The 22,513-nt window shown below is 43.9% G+C and overlaps 3 protein-coding genes across 3 annotated transcripts in view; 2 read left to right on the plus strand and 1 right to left on the minus strand.

The window, feature by feature from the left end:
- The first annotated feature begins 747 nt into the window (after window positions 1–747).
- On the plus strand, window positions 748–5,215 carry gdf10a (growth differentiation factor 10a). Its single transcript, XM_070977638.1, has 3 exons — window positions 748–1,282; window positions 2,812–3,974; window positions 4,118–5,215. Exons 1-3 carry the CDS (start codon window positions 1,021–1,023, stop codon window positions 4,307–4,309), a joined length of 1,617 nt encoding a protein of 538 aa, XP_070833739.1. The 5' UTR covers window positions 748–1,020; the 3' UTR covers window positions 4,310–5,215.
- Window positions 5,216–8,501: 3,286 nt separating this feature from the next.
- On the minus strand, window positions 8,502–11,939 carry znf488 (zinc finger protein 488). Its single transcript, XM_070977779.1, has 4 exons — window positions 11,787–11,939; window positions 10,789–11,008; window positions 10,150–10,378; window positions 8,502–10,008 (listed from the first exon to the last, which is right to left on the minus strand). Exons 1-4 carry the CDS (start codon window positions 11,795–11,797, stop codon window positions 8,915–8,917), a joined length of 1,554 nt encoding a protein of 517 aa, XP_070833880.1. The 5' UTR covers window positions 11,798–11,939; the 3' UTR covers window positions 8,502–8,914.
- Window positions 11,940–13,560: 1,621 nt separating this feature from the next.
- antxr1d (ANTXR cell adhesion molecule 1d) overlaps window positions 13,561–22,513 on the plus strand; it is a 40,140-nt gene continuing 31,187 nt past the window's right edge. Inside the window, exons 1-9 of the mRNA XM_070977176.1 lie at window positions 13,561–13,838; window positions 18,084–18,155; window positions 18,238–18,309; window positions 18,707–18,788; window positions 19,199–19,229; window positions 19,313–19,386; window positions 19,840–19,908; window positions 19,997–20,077; window positions 20,214–20,274. Of these exons, the coding sequence (XP_070833277.1) occupies window positions 13,684–13,838; window positions 18,084–18,155; window positions 18,238–18,309; window positions 18,707–18,788; window positions 19,199–19,229; window positions 19,313–19,386; window positions 19,840–19,908; window positions 19,997–20,077; window positions 20,214–20,274 (697 nt within the window). The 5' untranslated portion in view covers window positions 13,561–13,683. The remainder of the gene's footprint in view (window positions 13,839–18,083; window positions 18,156–18,237; window positions 18,310–18,706; window positions 18,789–19,198; window positions 19,230–19,312; window positions 19,387–19,839; window positions 19,909–19,996; window positions 20,078–20,213; window positions 20,275–22,513) is intronic.

Here is a 22,513-nt window from a genome sequence, read left to right on the forward strand (position 1 = left end):
CACACTTGAAACAACTCTGATGTACACACACATGCAAAAATACATACACACCAGAGACAAAACTGACCAGAGTTTGAAACCATCAAATCACAGTGAGTTCCTTGAAAGAGTCTCACCTCACAGCTACAACACAACCTTTCACACAACACTCTCTCTCTCTCTCTCTCTCTCTCTCTCTCTCTCTCTCACACACACACACACACACACACACACACACACACACACACACACACACACACACACACACACACACACACACACAAACACACAGTACAAAATGTGTATCGCTGTCACTAACAATAGCCCTTGGGTGGTTTGTCAGACTATTATTGTAGGTGTTTCTATGCTAATTAGGTGTGACACAGAGCATGTCAGAAGCAGTTACTGGAAATAATGTGGTGAGCTGGAAATTGTGAGGTAGAATTACTTTGCCTACTAAGAAAAAAGAGCACAGTTTGTTGAGTTTCAACAGTGGCTTTGTCTGACCAGTGCTAAACAAATGAGTGCTGCTCTGAAGCACTGTGCCAAAGCCACTGGATTAATGTTATTACTCCACCAATGGAAAACAACATAAGGAAGACATCATCATCATCATCAACATCATCATCATCATCAAAGGGGGGGTGGGGGTGGGGGGTCAGCATCGTGACCTCCACTTCTGGCTGTGTGCTCTGCAGAGACCTCGTTGGCTGACAGGAGTATACGTCAGCGCCGCTCCAGTATAACCCCCTCAAGCCTCTGGCGGTCACACAGACGTAAGGGTAAAAGTAGCAACTCCAACTGTTGCCCAGACTAACCCACTCAGCATCCACGTCCCACACAGTCTGACACAGAGGAGAGAGACGGCTCACCGCGCTCGAAGCGGGAAGTGAGAGCAGAGTTGGAACATTTACGCACAGCTTTTTCAGCCTGGATTGATTTGGTGCGTCTTGAAAGCCCACCTTGGATAGTTTTGGATAACATTTTTCTGCACTGTTTGCCCATTGGATTTTGATTTTGTGAACTCGTTTCAGCACTTAAATGGCAGCTCTAACGATGATTTCGTCGCACCTGTTCCTGCTGATGTTGAACTGTTTCCTGGGTGCTGCATCTGTTAGGACCATGAAGGGGGGCTCTGGGAGCGCACAGGACAGTGGCTTCGTCCAGTCCCCGTCGGACCGTTTTTTAGATGACCTGGATCAGGACATGATCTCTCAGCACATGTCCAGACTGTACGAGAAATACAACAGGGAAAACCGTCTCACTGAGGGAAACACTGTCAGGAGTTTCAGAGCCAGCCAAGGTGTGTGAAGGCATTGATAACCTGCCTGCAATGCGCAATCGATAGGTGTCGTCTCCTGAAAAAGCGCTCAAATGCAAGAGTTTAGATTTTATAACCGAATCAAAAAGAAAAATATAACGTTGTGTGACTCAGGTGCACCAGTTATCCGACGCAAAATATAAAACAAAAAGAAATGTAAGGAGTAGTCACAAAGCTCCGCTGATCCTCTGTATGTCTGGCTATTAAAAGTCCAAGAGCTCATGTGGCTGCGTGGCTCGACCAGACGCTCTAAATAGGTAGGATTGTTTTGGAACAGTCTGAGAATGCATTTAAATGATTTTGGGACGCTGTGGGCGCATTGTGTTTGCGGTAGCAGCTGTGCCCCTTTTGCGCGCTGTCTGATCAATTACCGCAGACGGACGCGCAATATGCGCAAGAATGCTTGCCATTCCCTGCAAGCAATGCACAGCTTTAATACAGTAAAGCCTCAGATTACGCGTTGCAAAGGGTCATTGTAGTGGCTTCTGTGTTCCTGTTGTGGCTACATGACATGTGTGACTCCACGTCCTGGAGTCAGGGAGGCTTACAGCGCAGTCGTTCCTCTCTGTCTGATGCTGTTTTTGCAAACGCAACTCATAGACATTTATATCCCACATAGTTCTCAGATGGCATATCATAACACTTGTGTATTTTTACTGCAGGGGCTGAGTGTAATCCAAGGAGAGATGTAAGAGCGTTTTCACAACAATATAAGATCTGTTAAAACAGTTGATTATGTCTTGGTGTCTGGGCAGACAGTGCAGGCTGTATTAGGCTTAAGGGGAAGCTTTAAAAGAAACTGAGGTAAGCATTTCCATATGCAGGCTGAATCCGAGGTAATGTATATCTCTTGAGTCAGTCCATACTTCCGCTGAACTCTTATACAATGAACAATAACTCTGCTGTTGAAGTTAATGTTCATCATGAATATGTAGCTCTCTGCCCACCCCACCTCCAGATCCCCAGAGTCTGGTTCCTCTTAAGGGCACCTTCTGCAATCCTGCTTACCAGCCACACAGCTCAGTCCTGTAACACAGAACAAGGAGAGGTGTTTAACAGTCCCACTTCTTAAGATTGTAACTGCAGCAGGAGTGCTTTTGTTGCAATTTGATGCCTTTTTTTTCCAAATCCTTTTCCTTCCTCGCTTTCACATAGGACTTTATTATCAAATCGTTAATTTTCCAGTCCTTCTTCTAAAATCACTGTTAAATAATAGCGAAAGCTCAAAAGTGTAAATTAATCATCTGATCGTGGCAAACATTTCAGCCCATCAGCACCTCATGTAACTAAAAAGAACAATGGAACAAGAACATAGAACCACCTGTGAGCTACAAAACTGCCAAAATGTGTTATGTGTGCATTCATCTTTTTTGTTGGGGATCAGTGACAAATCTTTTAGGGAAAAAAATAGCCGTAATTTTAAAAACATCATTCTGTGGATTTGAAAAAAAAAAGTCTTTATTATCAGGTTGTTCACCTGACGGTCTGACACTGATTGATTGTCTTTGCAGACTCTTCTGACCACAGGACGGTGTACCGACTAAACCTTACAACCCTCCACGACTCAGAGGTCATCCTCTCTGCCACATTCCACTTCCTGCTGGATCGGCGCCCTCATCAAAAACCCTGGTTCTGTAAACGCTTCAAAAGCCCACCCTGTCGTTCCTCAGCAGTCCACCCTTCTCCGTCCATCAGCCTCCTCCTTCGCTCTGTCTCCTCTGGGTCAGAGGTCAGATCTGGGTCAATGGGGTCATTTCTAGGCAATGTGACCTTCCACCCCCACAGGAGAGGGGTGTGGCAGATGAAAGATGTGACCCAGGTCATAAAGGAGGCACGGGACAAGGGTCATCTCCTGGTGTCAGTGGAGTTGGATTTTGGGCAGCAGTACCAGAGGAAATCACAGGAGGCACTGTCTCCTGGCAACCTGCCCTACCTGTTACTGTATGCTAATGACCAAGCCTTGGCAGAGCCCAACAGCGTGGCTGCAAGCCTTCAGAGGTATGACCCGTTCAACGAAGGAGGAGAGCCCTCACATTCCTCACAGCTCCTGCACAGACCTAACTCCTCGCCAGAGTCGAAAGGACGCGTGAGAAGGGAAGCAACCCTGCTCTCAGACCCCATTCAGAACAACGAGCTGCCCGAGGTTGACTACAGGCCTGATGGATACAGGAAGGATGACCTTTGGGAGAGCACTTGGTACCTGGCACTCAAACCCAAGCCTAAATCAGGAAAGAAGGAAAAGAAGAGAAAGAGCCAGGGGGTAGGAGGAGTGGAGCAAGGTAGAGGAGCACAAGATGAAGAGGAACCTCTGGTTCTCGAGGGAGGAGAAGGAACTTCGCAGGGGCACAAACCTGACGACTCAACTGTGAGAAAAATAAAAGACAGTCACGTCCTGACTATCAGCGACGGACGAAAGCATGAGCGGAGGAATGAGGGAAAGGATGGAAAAAAGCACAAGGGGAGCGTGAACTCTGAGTCACCTGTGCTGAGTTTTGATGAACAAACCATGCGTAAAGCCAGGAGAAGGCAGTGGGGTGACAACCAGCACAGGGGCTGCTCCAGGAGGAACCTCAGAGTGGATTTTGCAGACATTGGCTGGAGTGAGTGGATCATAGCACCCAAGGCCTTTGATGCCTACTACTGTGCTGGCACATGTGGATTTCCCATGCCCAAGGTACGAGCATTAACACTCTACACCATCTCACTTGGTTCCAAAATGGCATTACCTCGTTATTGAGTAACTGTAGTGTGATGTTCTTTTCCCTTTTTATTGATTTTCTCCTTTGTACACCCCTCCTCTGCTCACACCTCTCCCAGGTGGCGAGGCCGTCTAACCATGCCACCATCCAGAGCATAGTCCGAGCCGTCGGGATCATCCCTGGAGTTCCTGAGCCCTGCTGCGTCCCAGAAAAGATGAGTCCTCTGGCTGTTCTCTACCAGGATGAATCCAGGAACCCAGTGCTCAAGGTTTACCCCAACATGTCCGTCCAGTCCTGCTCCTGCAGATAGGAAGGGGAGAACAATGGGGGCAGAGGACAAAACAGGCTGGATGTGGAGAGACACAGAAAACAGGACTAATGGAGACAGAACCATACCTCTGCTTGTCAAGTGGTTTCTTGATGCTGAGAAACAAAGTCACTCTGGCCTTTGTTGTTCCTTGAGGAAAATAGGCTGTAGAGAAATCACTTCCATCTCTTCTGCCCTGCAGCAGCAGACTCGAAGAGACACATTGTCTGGCAGCTGCCTTAGCAAGAGGATCAGACTCACACATGTAAAGTCAGGGCTCCTCATGTCCAAGACGCCCGGTTGTTTTGATTCTGTCTTTGAGATAATATTGAGGATTTCATGGGCAGGAGCATTTAAGGGATGTTTTCCTTTTATCGCAGAACTCCGCACAGCTCCCAGTGAGTTTGTGTTCATGTTTTCTTTGGACACAAAGGCTCGAAATAAAAGACTTTATCATTGTGTCATCGGGCAGCTCTCACAGCCACATATGGATGACAGAGATTATGAGACATATTTCTACATTTTTACATGCTGTGTACAGCTGCTCTTACTTTTAAGCTAATCGTATGCCACATTGTACATACATGCAAAGTTAATTTGTTTGCAAGACAGGAAGATTATTTTACATTCTTGCTCTGTATATCTTAAAAAGGAAATATCCAATGGATTGTAGAGAGCATCTGGAATTCATTTACACCCACCAACCCCCTCATAACTCTTCAAGAATGTTATATTGAAACCAGAAATATTTTTCTATTTTGAATGTGAAACTCGGTTAAAAATAATTTGTCATGGTTAACAGGTTATGTATTACTATATTTTAGATGAGATGATGTCTTGTACATGTGTATTGTTTAAATTATGAAAAGGTAGCCGTCTATAAATTAGAATAAAAAAGTAATTTAATCCAAGGCTCTTGCTGGAATATTATTGTTTCATACACTTTGTGTTATTCTTGGTCACTGCTGCGTATAACGTTTGATTCTTGGAGGGGGGCTTTTTTTTGTTAAAACAAACCTAAAAGGGCACCACTGTTCCAAAATAACTTATAATACAAAAGCAGGAAGGTTCCACTCAAAGATAACCAACATTCCCCTAAAGCCACTTGAACCCATTATTACCCCACACCAAAGGCTCAGACGTGTGTTGTCCAGCATATAATGTGACTGATGCAGTTGTTGTGGGTTAATGGTTGATGAAGGAAGCAGGCACGCACCTATTAGGACGTCAGCCACTGGAACTTCAAAACATGGTGCACCCCACCCCACCCCACCCCGCCCCCACCCCTCCAAGCGCAGGATGTTCTCCTCAACCACTTTAACTCAACCTCTTGTCGCCTTTATTCACAAGAGGAAGACGGTGAGCCATGTGGTGCCTAAACAGTGTGTCAAGCTGACAATGAAATGACAGAGGGAACTTTTTGATTAGCAACCCATGACTGTGGTTGTTTTTGCCTTGAGCCTGAAAAAGTTGGCACAGAGCACCACATCTGTTTGCAACAGCAGAGCGCTCTGAAGTTTGCCAAGACTGGACAGCAATTTTGTCTCAAAGACAGAGACGTTTAGGAACCGCTTGCGGGGGAAAGGAACAAAAGACTGAGCCCTTATGCTGTTTATTGCAGAGAATAATGCTATAAGTCTTTTGGCTTACAAATGTGCATAGGGAGCTAAAAAAAGAACAGCCAGTCGCCTGTCAACATCTCTAAAAGCAAACTGTGCCACCCCCCTGCTGTCTGCATTGCTTTGTCCATCGGATACACGTAGACTATAAAAAAGCATTCATCCGCTTTGGAAGTTGTTATGTTTTATTGTCTTACAGCATTGAATCAAAGGGGATTTAATGTTCTTGCGTATGTGACATTGGCTCAACAAAATCTGGACCTTCAGGATACAGGTGTATTTATACTGCAGTCAGTTTAAACCCACTGACGACACACACATGACCCCATTTAACTAATAATGTTAAACCAGCTCTGTGCACAACCCACTGATGATTTAGGGGTTTTTTAATTAAAAGGAGTGAATGGTTTTACAAACATGCATTTTGGATTTTAGATTTGGAATTGATTTAGATCAATTTGTAGAGACCTGCTTCCACTTGGATATAAAAGGGTCTTTTTTCTGTTGATCAGTGCCAAAAAGCCCCATTAAATCTAATCTGATTTAATGTTGTAAGACAATAACACATGAACCATTCCAAGGAGAGTGAATACTGTGTGTATTAAACCAGTAATTGTGATATAAAAAGGGAAATCTAATCATTTTAGCTTGGTAATATAAATTGTGTTAAACATTATTTTGCCATTTATCATTACAAGAATTAAACAGTTTTTTGTTGTTGTTTTTTCATAAAAGAGAATTACAAGAAACACTGTGGAGAATTCACATTGTATGCTGCTTTTTTCCTGTATCCTGATGATGTGAGATGATAAGCAATATCACAACCCTAAAAAGATAATCTTTTACCCATATTTGAGGATGCCAGAGAGAGACAGATGAGAGCAGAGAGATATGTCTGAAATACCAAATACATGATTCAGTTTTCTCCATTTTGAACAAGTGGAAATGTTCAGCAACAACAAGCCTTTTTTTTATGAATGCAGCCTTTACGGGGTCTAACCTCCATTTATATTACGATGATGACTGTAATTGGGGTTATTATAAATCATGTTTACATTAATAGATGTTTTAGCTTCAAAGTAGGTTGGCCCAATTGTAATGAACACATGCAGGTTCATTTTTTCCCTCATTTCCTGACCGATCCCTTTTACAGCCCGGACCCACAGTCTGCTATTACAAAGTGAACCCCATGTCAACCGCAATCACAGTCACGGGAGAGCACTTACAATGGTCAATTCCAGCCGAGGAAACCACACTAGTCTAGGCTCGTGTTCAGAGCCCAGTGCCTAAAAGCCAAAACGAAACGAGACCAAGCGGGGAACCAAGAACAATATTTGTTTTTCCACATGATGACTGTTCAATTAAAGGAGAGCAATACAGCCATTATTAGACAACAGAGGATTTTCTGTGTCTGGGCTGAAATGGCTCTTTCCTCACATGGTTACTGAGCTCAGAGAACTGTTCATGGGGACGTAGCTTTAACAGAGTGTGTCTCTTAATCACCCATTTAATCATGTGAGCCACTGGGTATTTTGTTTAAAAACCTTATTTTTCCTTTAGAGAGTGGGGGAAAAAATCTACTTTTACCAGTTTCCAAATAACTTTTACAATTTTTATTCAGCCAAGAAGTTCATTTCAGCCTGGAAACAAATATTATTTGGGCAATGTGAAGATAAATGAAGGATTAAAACTCAATGAAAGATTACAAACATGTTGCAGGGTGTTTGTTCTCATCATCAAATGCTTGCAGGGTGCAGTTTTCATGCCATGTGTAGATTTCAGACCCTGCAGTAAAACACAGCAAAACATCCATGAAAGAAAGCTCTTATTTTTAGTATTAATGAACTCCCTGCAGGCACCCTCTGATAGTGTATGGTATGAAGATACTGGGCAGATAAACTCTGTTGCTCAAAGAAAAGTAGATAACAGCAGAGTGGGCGGGTTTCCATCCCTGCTTACGTTACAGAGTGACTGAACAGGGCAGAGGCTTGACTTTCCCATGAACTTCATGCCTTCTTCCCGCCTCATTTACCTGCAACAGAGACGGCTATTTATGTCCATCTGTCGGCGGCCTGATTTGAATGGGACGTAGAATTGGTAGAGGAGCATAAAATTCACAAATTCAAAAGCAGTGGGCTTCTGTGGACCCCATCCAGGTCTGAATATGAATGATAACCATGATGAAACTTTCATTTGTTTGAGTGGCAGCCTGGAATCAAACTCTTATTGTTTAAGCATGCTGAGCTGAAATGACAAACAGATATTGAGTGGATGCATCAAAATGTTTGTCTCATATGAAGTGAGAGCAGAGTGAGAATAAAAAGATGTTAATTTCCTTCCATAGATTCATGCTCTGTGCTTTCTTTGTATAGATGACACAGTCCTGGTTCCATTCAGGACAGACTAACCACAAAGCAAACATGCATGATGGTCATTGTCATACTGAATAACCTACAGAGGAAAAAGGAGAGCAGCTGGTCTCAGTCGCCGCCTACTGGAGCAGGCAAAAACGAACAGCCTCTCTGGCTTGAACAAATGATGGTGGAAGAAACAACTCGACACATGTGTTTGATTTTCATAACTTTAGATTTAAAAGCGAATGTGCAAACACACTCAAGTCACATCTCTTGTACAAATCAGAGCAGAGAGAAGCCGATAAATAAAGAGGATTGCGTCGAGACGTGTGACAATCATGAGCTGTCCTCGAGAGCTCTCCGTCTTTCTTCCCTCCTGAGTTCCATAAGGCACCAAATAAGCATCAACCTAACACACAGGGCTAAAGGACAGACAACAAACTGCAGTGAGATCAGCTTACACGCACCTCTATCGGCATCTAGTGGACAGGCTGTGATGGCCACGTGTGTCCGTTTTGCTATTTTCTACCTACATTCACTGTGATACACCAAAGTCTCGCTGTGAATCTAAACCTGTTAAATACGAGCATCGTTTAGCAAATAAATAAAGTTCATTTTTTTTGTCCCTTTTCGTCTCAGTTATGCGAGGTCATGTGTCTCGACAGGTGGTGCCGCTCTCGGAAGTATTCGTGGCAGATCGGGCAGGTGAGTTTCTCCTCCCTCCTCCTCCTCACCTGGGACTCCGCCGCGAACTCCTTCTTGTGATGAGAGCGCATGTGAAAAACGAGGTCGGAGGTCATGCGGAAGGACAGGTTGCACTTGGCGCACCAGTTCTGCACCGACACGCCGAATGAGGTGAAAGTCGGCGGAAGGATCGTGAGGGAAGACGTGGTCTGCAGCTGAACGCCAATGTTCCTGGACCAGTGCTCCGGTGCGTGATGAAAAGCATTGTTTAAGGCAACCGGGGAGGGTACGGTCTGTAGGTCCCCGCTCAGGATGTTGGATGCCATCAAATTGTTGTATCCCATAACAGTCCTGGAGGTAAAGGCGTCAGTCATCTCCTCTAGGCGGCTAGAGGGGGCTGTTGAAGCGCTGCTGAGATGCACCTGGGGGTCGATAGGAGAAGTTCTTTTACTCGGTTTACAGAAAGCGCTTTTCTGCTCGCCCTGACTGTTGGACAGGACCAGAGAAAATGCGCTGCTGCTGCTTGAGTGCACACCAGAGCTCTCGCCTGTCTCCGACCGTGCCTCCATCTCTCTGCCGTGCGTAAAAGCCCCCTTGACTTCCCTCGCTTCAGCAAAAGCATCATTCTTACATCCCAAATGATCCGGTTTGACCTTATCAGCTTTCAGTTTCCCCACAGAGGAAGATGCATCCCCAGCTACCTGGTCGTAGCCCTTATACAGCTGTGTAATATTGTCATCATTGGAAATGTTCGTTTTTTCCAACAGAACCGTTTTCCGTCCTTTGGGATAAAGACTTTCCTCGTATTTCCTTCTCTTGGGGGAAACCTCCGCGTCCTCATTGCTGCCAGATTTTTTGTGTTCCAAATCTCTGGCGATGTTGTGGAAATCTGTCACTCGATGTTGCTTCTTAATTTCCACTTGCTTGTGCTCGTGAATCTCGCGGCTCCAGGCGTCACTCTTGACTTGAGTGCACAGGAATCGGCAGTGAGCCAGGAAAGGATATTCATTCTTGAACACCTGGTGACATCTTCCACATTTGAACTCTGAAAGAGACCAAAATCACACGATGTGACTGTGCGCAGATAAATCCATAAACGTGTATTTTGGTGTGAAATACAGTTCTAGTTGAATTCATGTTTCCGTGTGTATTCTCGCTTTACTCGCTTTACTGAGCTGTGCCTCACCTTCACTCGATCCCCTGGTCATGTCTGTGAAGCCTAGTAGGTGAGACAGCTCCTGATCGTACCACACCAGCAGCTCTTCCTCCTGATGAATGTCCCGGATGGTCCGCACATACAGCTGACCCGCTTTCAGGAAGGCCTCCGTGTTCTGCTCCTCTCCATTGCGCGCAGCCTGCACGAGCCGCAGCCAGGACAGCACGAGTGCAGAATTACGCATGGCTTCGGGGTCCACCTGTTGACAGGAATTGTTGACATTATACTCCCAGATCTCAAAGTATTGCCATTTCCTACACGCTTGGTATTCCCAAAAATAATAAAAACTCGGATCCACGTCTTTTAATGTTATTTTCTTTGATACAATTCCCAAGACAGCAGCCTCGTGACAAACAAAGAAAACAAATGCAAAAGGATAACATGAAAATATAGTCATATAAAATAAAAAAAGTGGTAAATCAATTGCAGAAATTCAGTCAAAATAAATACCAAATGAATCTAGTGTCCAAAACACGCTGTTCATTAAATCGCAAAGCACATCTCCCATATCGAGTTCTATCTAAAGCACTAAGCTGTTTCAGATGTCATGTCGGTGAAGTTCACAGGTCCATGTTTCATGACAGCTGAGCACAAAATTACACAACTCACCCTGAACACATAGGATTTAGCTCTCTTGTCGCAGGATTTCTGCGCTATGAAGGCGATAGTGTCGTAGAAAGTGTTATGGAGCACACATGGGCCAAAGCACGTGCCCGCAGGGATGCTGCGCGTAACGACCACACTGGCGTAGAGATCCGCTGGATGCTGAAGGAATTTGCTGTCACTGGTCCAGATGGAGCGAGGCAGGAAAGTGTGATCCATCGTTAAACTGTGATAAAATACAACGAGCATTATTAGTTAGAGAGCAGATAAACAGTAGGTTTTACAGTACACAGTTGTCATTGTGTCAAGATAAAGGTAAAATCGCGAGGCCCGACTTAAGCTTTCATAGAATTAAACTCAAGTCATGAGACCCGTAACAACTAATACACATTTTTATTTTCTTGTTTTAATTAACCAAATTAGAGCGAATCACTGGGTTAAATGAAATAAAATATAGATTTTAGTATGCCAGCATGCCATCAGCCGATTTGGATTCAGATGCTCTAAAGACGCTGCACCGTCTTGCACGCAATGTTGAAAAAAGTAAATAAATTCTATAGGAGTGCTTCATGGTTTTCCGCTAAAATTACGCGTCCCAAATGAGTAGCAGACGCAGCCGGTGCCGAGGCAAAATGATTTCTAACGTCCTTTGTCTCAGTTTTTCAGTCGGTTTCTCCTTTTGTCTCCCCATCTGCCGTAGAGCCCAACTGCCTCCTCTGTGCGCACGATAAGTTCAATATGTTTATTTTCTAATTTATGAACGGTATTACGCACGAATATTAACGTGACTATTGGTTTCTCCTTCTCTGGTCAATAAAAAGTATCCGATGGCTAAGGTGTTATCTTCAAACATGTTGACTGCTGACCGCGCAGCATCACAACAGAATGCCCTGGCGCCAGTCTGAAAATGCCAGTCCTCGTGAAAATAACGACATATGAGAGAAAAATCGTGAATCCCTGTGAAGAACACACAAGTGCATTCAGAGCGTTGCATGAGGACTCACCCGCCGGACATTGAGCAGGACGTTTGTGCCGTGTGGCAGCAAGTTGCAGCAGGTGCAGTGGACCTCGGCAACGATGCCCTCTCGCTTCTTGGTGACGAGTTACTTATCCGACTGAATCTTCCTCCCTACTGTCGTCCCTCTCCTCTCCCACTCCCACTTATCCCCTTCAGAGAGCGCACTGAAGCGTGGCGCATTGATGTAAACACGTGCGCGCTCACGTACACACACGCGCGCGCCCTCACACGCCTTGAATGTAGTCTTCAGTTAATTGTCCCTTATCTGATTTACAGTCGGAACCTATGAAGAAGAGAGATATGGGCGCCAGTCGGGACAGACAGAGATAATCTGACCGATAATGCACAATATGGGGTCTTTATCTGGTGGTTCATCCAGTATATGGATGCATCTGTGAGCAAGATATGAACCAGAGTAATATTTCCATCTTGTAGACAGTGTGAAATGATGAAATATAATGTTTTGAGTCATTGTTGCTTTTAAATTGGACAGTTTGAGGCAGTGCGCCAAAATTTCCTTTAACTGTGAGGCTAGAGCAGGAGCTCACACACTCCCCCAGCCTGCAGTTAGTCAGATAAAATCACTGTGTGCGTGGAGCTATTGGGACATCTTATTTTCTGTCATGGTTTTAGATGAAAGTCACTCCACTAATTCAGATTACACAGTTTCCACACGCTATGTGGGCTTCAGAGACAGTCTTTGGTCACATTTCTGGAAACAATGAGTCCAGCTACGCGAGAGTTACACGAGTGGTGGAAATCGTCTTGGCTCATGTGGGCAATGGGAAAATGTAAAGTTGGCCAATATTACATGATATGATGCAGGGTGGTCTGGCTTTGCCACTGGGCAAATACATTATTCATCAACTAAATGTTTCTGTCTAATGAGCATTTAATGGATTATTCTGCATCAAAGCTTTGGTTTGGGTAAATGTCCTCGTGGTTATCGAGCCAACTTTCTATAATGAGAAGGAGGGAACACATGAAAGCCTTCGCCGGGGAGTCCTCGGGCGCACTCCATCTGCCTGCTTAAAGGGCAAATTTAATTTTATGTTAGGTAACATTTCCTCCAATTTTAATAGCTTATTGCATTGTGTTCGTAAATTTGATGGCAGTCTCAGGAACACACTGCAAGCCATTCACATCCTTCCATCTGCATTCAGGCCCTTAATTGAGTTGGGCTTGTTTCTGCATCTCGCTTGTTTTTCATTTGAGGCCTGAACGCCAGAGGTTGTGAATGGGAGAAACATTAAAAAAAAAAAAAAAAAAATTGAGGCACAAAAATTCCCAAATTATTGGTTATTCAAAAGAAGGTACAAAATGACAATTTACTAAAGAGTATATTAAATCACTGACCGCATGAAAACTGGCCTGCTTATTTATTTTTAAGGGGAAAAGCAGAAATATTGAGTTGAAACATTGCATCAAAGGAGATGAATTTAATTTTAACAAATCACATGGAGGCCAATTATCCACGATTTCCGGTCCTCTGATGTTTCAAACATTAACAAACAAAAAACAAGGCCGATTTTTTTTTTTTTTTCCCCTCCAGTTGTTATTTTTGGGTAATCCCACCCATAACTGCTCGCTACTTTTCATGGGGCTTTTTTTTCTGTGTAAAAGTGGAGTTTTGTGTCTCTCCTCGGGTGTCGCTCCTCTCCTTCATCCTGCCCTGCTGCACTGCATTTTTTTTTCTTCTCATCTGAAAGAGAAGACTTGGAGAGCCCGGCTTTATCGAGGCTCCTGTGGGCTGAATGCGCTCCACCTCACAGGACAGAACGCCGAGGAGAAAAGTCGATTCAGAAACAGGCGCCAGAGAGAAAATGTGAAGCTCTTCACTTGTCACGGTGTTGTGTTGGAGTAGTCAACTGTAACCGGGAAAGATGGCGAGAACACAGACTCGCATGTTCCTCGCCTTGGCTTTGCTGGGAATTTTCTTCCTCGATGTGTCGGTGAAAGGAGAGCTGCGGGGAGAGCAACAGGAGGAGGAGGAGAGGTCCTGTCAGGGCGCATTCGACCTCTATTTTGTCCTGGACAAGTGAGTGTCCGAGATTATTTATGGCTTTGTTACTTTCTCATCGCTGCGCATTGCCATGCAACCGCCCAGTTGTTTGGAAACAGCGCGCATCAGTCAGATTCAGTCCCCCTCGTTTCTGTTGTTGTAGCGGAGCCGGAAAAGTATCATATGTTTGATCTTGTAAAGTCGCACACCTTTTTTAGGTTTGCTTTTTGAAGCACAAATCATTCCCAAGTGAGGTTTCTTGATCAGTGGGATTGATACGCCGAGAGCACGTCCAAATTGACTTTAACCGTCATTATTTGTGTGCCTTTTCGCGCAGGTATTCAGTAAGTTATTTACTGGAAAGAAGCAGGACGAATATTTGGGGCATTGTGGCATGCTTTTCTATTCTTTTCTTTTCCTTTCTTTCCGTCCGGTTCAAAGTGGAGAGGCAAACAGAATGAGCTTTACCCACGGGATGTGGGCAGGGCGAGCAGGATGGATAGAGTTTCAGGCTGATGACGCCTGCGGACACAGCTGCAGCAGCTGCCCCACAGCGGTGCTGCAGTATGTGGCCTGGTGATCCTTGAAGCTGCTCCTCTCTTCATCTACTGTAGGCCGATTGTATCCTGAACCGGCCACGTACGGGAGAGAAGCAGGGTCCACTCCTTATTGTTATTCTATGGGGGTTGTTTGTTTCTTAGCACACTTGTGATTGGGTTTTATGGAACAAAGAAGCCAGAAAAGATCATGACATCCTTACTGGTGGTCCATGTTTTTGAAGTTGAAACTATGTTATTGTTTGATACGTTTATTAATGGTTTATACATCAGTAATAAGCCATTAGGAAGAACAGCATTTGGGTTGCCAAGTCAAGAACAATCCCTTTAATTCATCTTAACTTGTGTTGCCTTTTAACCTGCTCTTCAATTCACCAGGATGTCACCCACTCGCCCTCCAGAAAAAGGCTGCTGAGATCAAATATATTTATTTTACATTTGCTATTTAAAACTCTCTTTTAAAGTACGTGTCATAAGTATATGACACATTCCCCTTTGAAGTATGTGTCATAAGTATGTGTCACACTTCTAAAGATGGAGTGGTATTACTGCATCTTTAGAAAAGTGATCCAAACTTTGATCTTAGACTTATCCCAAAATAACACAATTTATTTCCTCAAGCATTTCTTGGGCATGTTTGTGTTCATTTGATGAGAGTCAGTAGAGGGTTGACAGGAAATGAGGCATGAGAGAGCGAGGACGATAAACAAAGGTCTCCAGCCCGATTAGAATCAGAGACCTTGCTATTACTTACGCCTCTTAGACCTCTAGGCCACAAAGATGCCCGTGACCCCAATTCTAACATTAGTAACAACTCCCAGACTAGCCAGTCTTTGAATAGCTTCATGCCATTTTTAACACTTTTATCGACTGAACTCTCTGCACGTTTGGGTGGCACCATTTCTAAGCCTAGAGGAATGCACATTCAGCTACCACACAGCCCCAACAAACATATTAAATCTCATAATAGTAAGATTTTTCAGGCGATAATCTCAGTGAGGATGTTTTTGCCACCTTTTTGGCTTGTGTAAGCCTGACTACCCAGTAATTATCTGTGTGAGATCTCTCTGCGGTCTCAGACTGCGCTGCTGTTCATAGCAGCTCAGACATTATAATTGGCGTTTTTGTTGTATCTTGGCTGCAGTTGCAAGGTGAAATTAAGCATGTGGACGCAGAGCAATCAGACAGGTCAAAACATGCTGAATAGGGGGAGATTGAGAGAGAGATAGAATGACAGCAAAAAGACATAGAGGGACTGGGTGCAATGATTTTGCAGTGAAGGAGTTAAACACTGCGGTATCTGTGTATAACATTTGGGAAAATGGTGAAGTAATGCTTTTCAAAAACCTCACTGTATGTCCTCAGTTGCCCTACGTGCACCACCTATGTGCAGTGAGAGTGGACGCGTTGAGTGACATTTTACTTTGCTTTCAACATGTTTCATGATCTTTCCGAGTCCACAGCAACATCTGTCAGCCGCTCTTCAGTCTTTACCCTTTGCTTCCAAAAGTTTAGGAGGAGCCTGGGGAGCGTGGCACGTCACGCATGGCCTAGTCTCTGGCTCGCCTCTGTTTGTTTGACTGTCAGGACCTACGTGCTTCAGCAAGCCTTCAGGAAGCCTCTGCTCTTTTTCCCGAGATGGCACCGACTTGTTGGCTGTTTTTCCGATCTTAAATGCCACACAGTGACCTAATCTGATGCTTCAGCAATAGATAGCAGAGTTAAAGTCATGCATAAGGGATGTTTTGACGTGTCCACACTGGTCTTCACCTCTTTATTTTTGGCTTTGGCTTCACTATCCAGAAGATTGTGATGCATGCTGTGTGGAGAATGCGTGTGAGCAGAATGAACATTAGAAAAACGAAAACGTTATCAGCTCCCTGCATTCCTACACTCCACGTCTGACCCACACCAAATACCAGGCCGCATTTTTCCTCTCTATCTGGTTACCCACAAATAGAATAATAGGTGTTGTGTTTTATGGCTGGGTTCTGAACAGAGGTTTGTTTTCACTGACCCAAGTACTTGCAGTCAAAAAGAGATCCTACCCTGATATTCTACAAATTCAGGAGGCAGAAAGGTGAAGGCTAATTGTGGACTTGGTTGGATGAAGCAGTGATTTAGATGTGTTGCTGTCTAATGAAAGCAGTAAAGATGCAGTGTGTTTACAGTACATGAACTGACTTTACATTTGCTGAGCATGAGAACTGTCCCAATGCACACAGTATTTAAAAGCAATTCAATGTACTCATGCAGTGTCTAGATGGATTATTTAATGAGTGAGCAAGCTCTTATCTCATTAATGATGATCAATATTTTAGTCCAAACACTGTCAGAAAACAATGAAAAATGCCTAGAGCCCAAGGTAATGTCTCCAAATAGCTTGTTTTATATGAACAACAGTCCAAAACCCAAAGATATTTACTGATATACAACTAAGAAGAACAGCAAATCTTTTGTGAAGCTGGTTGATTCACTTAGATAGTTAATCAATAATCAAGTCTCATTAATTGATCAACCAATCATTCCTGCACATAGAATAGGGCTGATAATGCTAATGCTATAGTAGCATTTTTGTCCTGCACACTGGATTGAAACTGAGCTTTGTTGTGCACGTGTGTCAGTAAACTCTGTGGATCTTAAGATTAAGCCAATACGATTGTTACATGAAAGCACGAGACCTTTTAATCAAGCCGTCACTTCCTGGGAAGAAGATAAGTGGAGGAGGAAGCGACTGGTTTAGAGCAGAAGCACAGAGGAGTCATCGTGTGTCTACAGCTCGGACTTTCACTATGTTTATGACCCTGTTACACACACACGCACAGCCTGGCTGAGTTTGGGGTCGAAGCTGTTTGATGTTGCATCCTTCAATAGACACTCACACTCATACTTACCCCCTGCTGAGTGTTACTACTGTGTCCCGCTGTTGTTCACATTGCAGCCTTTTCACTCTGCAGACCCCAACCTGTTGTTAGACTTGCTGTGCTCACTGGGACCATCTGTTCCCCCTCACAGTCTCTCTCACACACACATGCACGCTCATATAAACACAGATCCTACACACACACACACACACAAACAGAGACACACAGGCCAGCTGCCTGCGACATGGTCCCTGCTAGAGGCAGACTGCTACATCTGTCCCTGTCTAACCTCAACCCTCTGGCCCAGCAGCAATTAGCCCCCATTAGCAGCCCCCTGGGACTGGGCTTCATTAAGGAGACTGTCATGGACACAGCAGCATGTAGCAGGCTAACCAGCAGCTCTCACCGCTGACAGGTTACTGTCCGCAGTAATGGAATGTGACTGAGTGGCCAGAGGAATGTCCTCAAACGTGGAGGAGATTAACTGTAACTGTTCTTCCTGGATATCTATATCATCTATATATCTATATCTCATAGCCATGAAATCCAGTTTGTACATATCCATGTGTGTCCACTGCCTTTGAATCACATCCTATGAAAAGTGATGGCCTTATCGTTCAGATATGGATTTGTACTTGCAGGCTGATGGAAATGTCATTGAGCTTTAATTTTATCTTGTCAGACAAAAACTAATCTGTTGATTTATTTCTGTATGAATAAGGCTAAACTTCCTAGGAGAGGAAGTGCTGTGTTTCTCAGTAATCCTGCTCTAATCTGAAGTAATTGCTTCTGTGGCTGATGATGCTTAGTCATCACATTGTTTCCTTATAAAGTTGTGTTTTTTGTTGTGTTTTTTTTAGATCTGGAAGTGTGAAGAATCACTGGATAGAGATTTACTCCTTCGTGGAGCAGCTGGCAGAGAAATTTATCAGGTAAAAGCAGGATTAGACATTAAATTAACTGGATGTTTTCTCTGTTTGTCCACATTAACGTAAAACAACTGTGTGTTTGCAGCCCCATGCTGCGGATGTCCTTCATTGTCTTCTCCACACGAGGAAACATCATCATGAAACTGACTGAGAACAGGTGAGACCCGCAGCTGAATAACACCTAAACTGTTATATCTGTCCGGATCTTTGCCTCCCTGTGGTCCCGCATTACACTGGCGGACACGTCCTCTCTTGTTGTGTTTGTCTGGAAACCACTGAAAACTGAGATTTTCTCAACAGATTGCAACTGAAAATCTAAAATATACAAAGTTCATCCAGCTTCAGGGAGCCTACTAATACAAAGCATTGCATTCAGTCTGCTGACCGACTTTGGCTGAGGGCTGATCTTGGATACTACTGAGCCACACAATTACTTGCCAACTCAAACCACTCTCTACCTTCCTCTTTCCCTCTGCTGTATTGAGAATGTCTTTCCCTAAGAGTGGCTTTCTTCCAGTGTATTTTATATGGTTATTTGTCTGTTTACCCCACAGAGAGGCCATCACTGGAGGTTTAACAGCTCTGAGAAGGGTCATCCCTGGAGGAGACACATTTATGAACTTAGGCCTGGAGATGGTAAGGATAAGGCTGAGGACCCAAGACAGTGGCAAACACAAACTAGATCAAACTTCCTTAGTCTTTGTTTTTTATAGAGATTTTATTCTGAAAATATTAACTGACTATTAATCGAGCCTGGCAGCTGAAACCAAGACCAGTTAGATTAGTATGAGGAGGAGGTCAGAGCATGAATAACTTTCTGTCACTGGTCATTCATAGAGTACTTGAAGTGACACCTGTCCCAAGCTAATGCATACTGAGCCTGGGCAGACCGCACTGAGTACAGTGAGGTTTGTGGGCTGGCTTTGCAACAACATCAACATATTCAGAAACCCAGTGCAAGCTATTCTAACGTCTGAAACTGTTCTTTCTTTGCAGTTCACTGAACCAGTTCAGAATCTTGACTAATAACTTCTTTGCAATTGCAGGCTAATGCACAGATACATAACGAGAAGTACGGTAAGCTCGGTCTAATATCCTCATCATGTCAGCCTGCATCTACTGCATTGTTTCAGAGGACATAAAAGTTGTGTGTTCTGCAGGGACGGCCAGCGTTATCATCGCTCTGACTGATGGAGAACTGAATGAGTGGCAGTTCGACACAGCTCAGCGAGAGGTAAGATGTGTTATCAGCAGAGGGGTGTGGGAGGGGTAGACGAAATATTGTGAACGCTTGATGAAAAGGATTTTAGATTGAAGGCTTGAAAGCATTACCATGAGGGTCCCATTACTGTAGGTGTCTGTTCTATTCCTGTTCAAGTTGTTAATGCTGTATTATGATGCACATCCAGTTTGGACATAAATAGCTTTGGTGCTCCATCAACTGGATATCCACACTGAACAGAAGTTCACTAATTCCTGTGGATGTGTTTGGTTTCTGGGGCTATTTTAAAAGTGCACCTTGGTCGGTTCCTTTCAAAGCAGTTTCATCATTGCCCATTTCCTGTCTGAAACTTTCTACTGTGCAGACACACAGATTGCCTGATGCTGATGTGTTTTTTGGAGATGATTTTGGCATCTTAAGCCTATCAGATCCTTTAAGCTCACTGCATTTTTTTTTCTTTTGCAGGCAGAGAGGGCTAGATCTATGGGAGCCATTGTTTACTGTGTAGGGGTCAAAGAATTCAACCAGACCCAGGTAGGATCCAGCAAAGGATATTGAAGATGTGGCAAATGCATAAAAAAACAAATACATTATTTCTTTCTATGTCTGTATGTTTTTCTAGCTTGCAACTATTGCAGACACTGTGGAACATGTGTTTCCTGTATGGGGAGGCTTCCAGGCCCTCAGGGGAATCATTGACTCGGTATGACACATACGTACCACATGTACACTCAGACAACACTCCTCCATGCACAGCGAGGCACAGGAAACCAAAAACTGTTATGTCATTAAATTGTTTGTGACTGTGTTTTTCCGTCTCCTGTTGTCTGATCTCTCAGATCATCAAGAAGTCCTGCATTGAGATTCTAGCGGCAGAGCCGTCCAGCGTGTGTGCAGGAGGTAAGAGGTGTGAGGAGCAAATCTGTCCACTCCTCATTAAGACACCGGGCAGTCATGTTGTGCGATTGTGTCAGATGACAGTCATCTAAAGCCTCTGGAGTAGAACATGGGGTTGAGTAATCGCACGGACGCTTATGACCGCAGAGTGACAGAGAGCGTATTGTCATTCACGGCCGGGGGAAATTAGCATAGCCGCTTCAGCACAGCATGTGTGCAAAAAAGTGGAAGGGGGGGTGGCGGGTGTTGGTCAGAGGAATTAGCCTTGAATTTTTAAGCATGGCTGCTTCTCTGGCCTAGTTTGCCACAGCGTATATGTTAAAATGGCTGTCTCATCCCTGTCCTCCTCTTCACCTCCTTTTCCATGTCCAGCCCTTGTGCATCTGCACAGTTTCAGAACGTAAGAGACAGGATAAGAGCGATGAGAGAGAGCCTTTCTGTGCAGCCAGCAGAATGGATGAGCTTTGACATGACCTTATTAGGACTCACTTAAGAGAGTGCATTTGCAGCCACGCTACCAGGACGACCAATGAAGAGTAGCATCCATTATGGGATATGAAGGAGGGGAGAGGATGTGGAGAGGAGAGGACAGAAGGAGAGGAATGAGACTGTTGCCTTGAAAGGACAAAAATGAGGAGAGGATAATAAAGAATCACAGTTGTCTGCTTGTGATAATTTCGGACTCTGGTCTGTTGCCTGTGTGTGTCAGTTGACATGTGCCCAAATATCCTCCAACAGCCTCATTTATTATTCGATTGATGAGCAGAATAATGGTCAGTGAACTAAGAAGCCAAGGACCCACTTTAACCAAGACTCGATTCTGGCCTAATTAATGAGAGGCAAAGATTGTATTGTGCTGAACACGTGCTTGATGTGCACTGTGCTCACCTTTGTTGTGCCATGAATAATACACAGCTTTTAGATCCCAATGTTTTAATCTTATGCTTATGAATGGCTTCAAATTGCAATCTGGAGAAGTAACTCACTTCTGTCCATTACTCAGAGCTTATTCCTGCAGTGTAATTTTTTAGTGTCGAGCACAATTTAGCAAGATTTTGCTTTTACTCTGAACTGCAAGACTGTGGACAAGTGTTAAATTCAACCATCTACCTAGATCCATCCCTCCTGATACATTTGAATATAAGTACATGCTTACATATTGCGTAGGTACTGTGAAAGTCTCTCTCTTTCTTTCTCTCTGCCTGCCTGTATGTAGTCACATACCGTACATGCTTTACACCAACACACCAACACACACATGTTAGGATGTTCTTTAGTCAGCACACACACATACACACACACATACACACACACACACACACACACACACAAACATACATCTGCAAGCACATGTACACACATGTCCCTCACGTTGATGTGAAGTGACCAGACCGAGCTGCCTGCAAACAGGCCATCAGACTGGACAGTGAACGTTGGGCCACACTATCTGACATGACAGCACTGATTCCCCTCACACACATGCATGCACGCACGCACACACGCACGCACGCACACACGCACGCACGCACGCACGCACGCACACACACACACACACACACACACACACACACACACACACACACACACATACGTGTTTTCAGGAAATATCAGGACGTATGACAAGAATGTGAAAAATGGGGACGTGCCTTTCTCAAGGTCCTAGAGGCCTGGGAATCAGTGTGTTTCTGACCCATACTTCCAGGAATACGTCTATCTGTTGAGATTTTGGCTAGGGCTATATTTTGGTCAAACCTGATTTTAATGCTACTTGTGAGGACATTGTCAGGTTTATGTGAAATATAAGTGCTTTTACGTTACACACTGATATTTCATGTTTAGGTGAATTGTGAAACCGTTGGATACACACAAAATTTTCAAGTATATGTGACTTATAAAGACCTTGGCTCCTGTCACATATAATTAAAATATCTGTTAGATTTATTTTAAATGTATAATAGGCATATGTGAACAACAGCCATGCTCCCAAACCTCTGACAGAAATGTCAGATATTCACAGGTTAATACCACACAGTGAAACTGAGCTGTATAAACTCTTCAAAAGAGACATAGATGAAAAATGTGGTCAGTCTAATTCTTAAGTTTAATTGCATTGCATTTATTTATTTTGAATTTTGTAGTAAATGTTCATGTGAATAAAAACATCGAACACTTTCTGCCTTTTGTTTATTAATTGTTGGCAAAATATGTAAATAACACCCAGAAAGATTTCTGACAAAACAGA

This window comes from Chaetodon trifascialis, chromosome 13, assembly GCF_039877785.1.
Source record: "Chaetodon trifascialis isolate fChaTrf1 chromosome 13, fChaTrf1.hap1, whole genome shotgun sequence".
Taxonomy (NCBI): Eukaryota; Metazoa; Chordata; class Actinopteri; order Chaetodontiformes; family Chaetodontidae; genus Chaetodon; species Chaetodon trifascialis.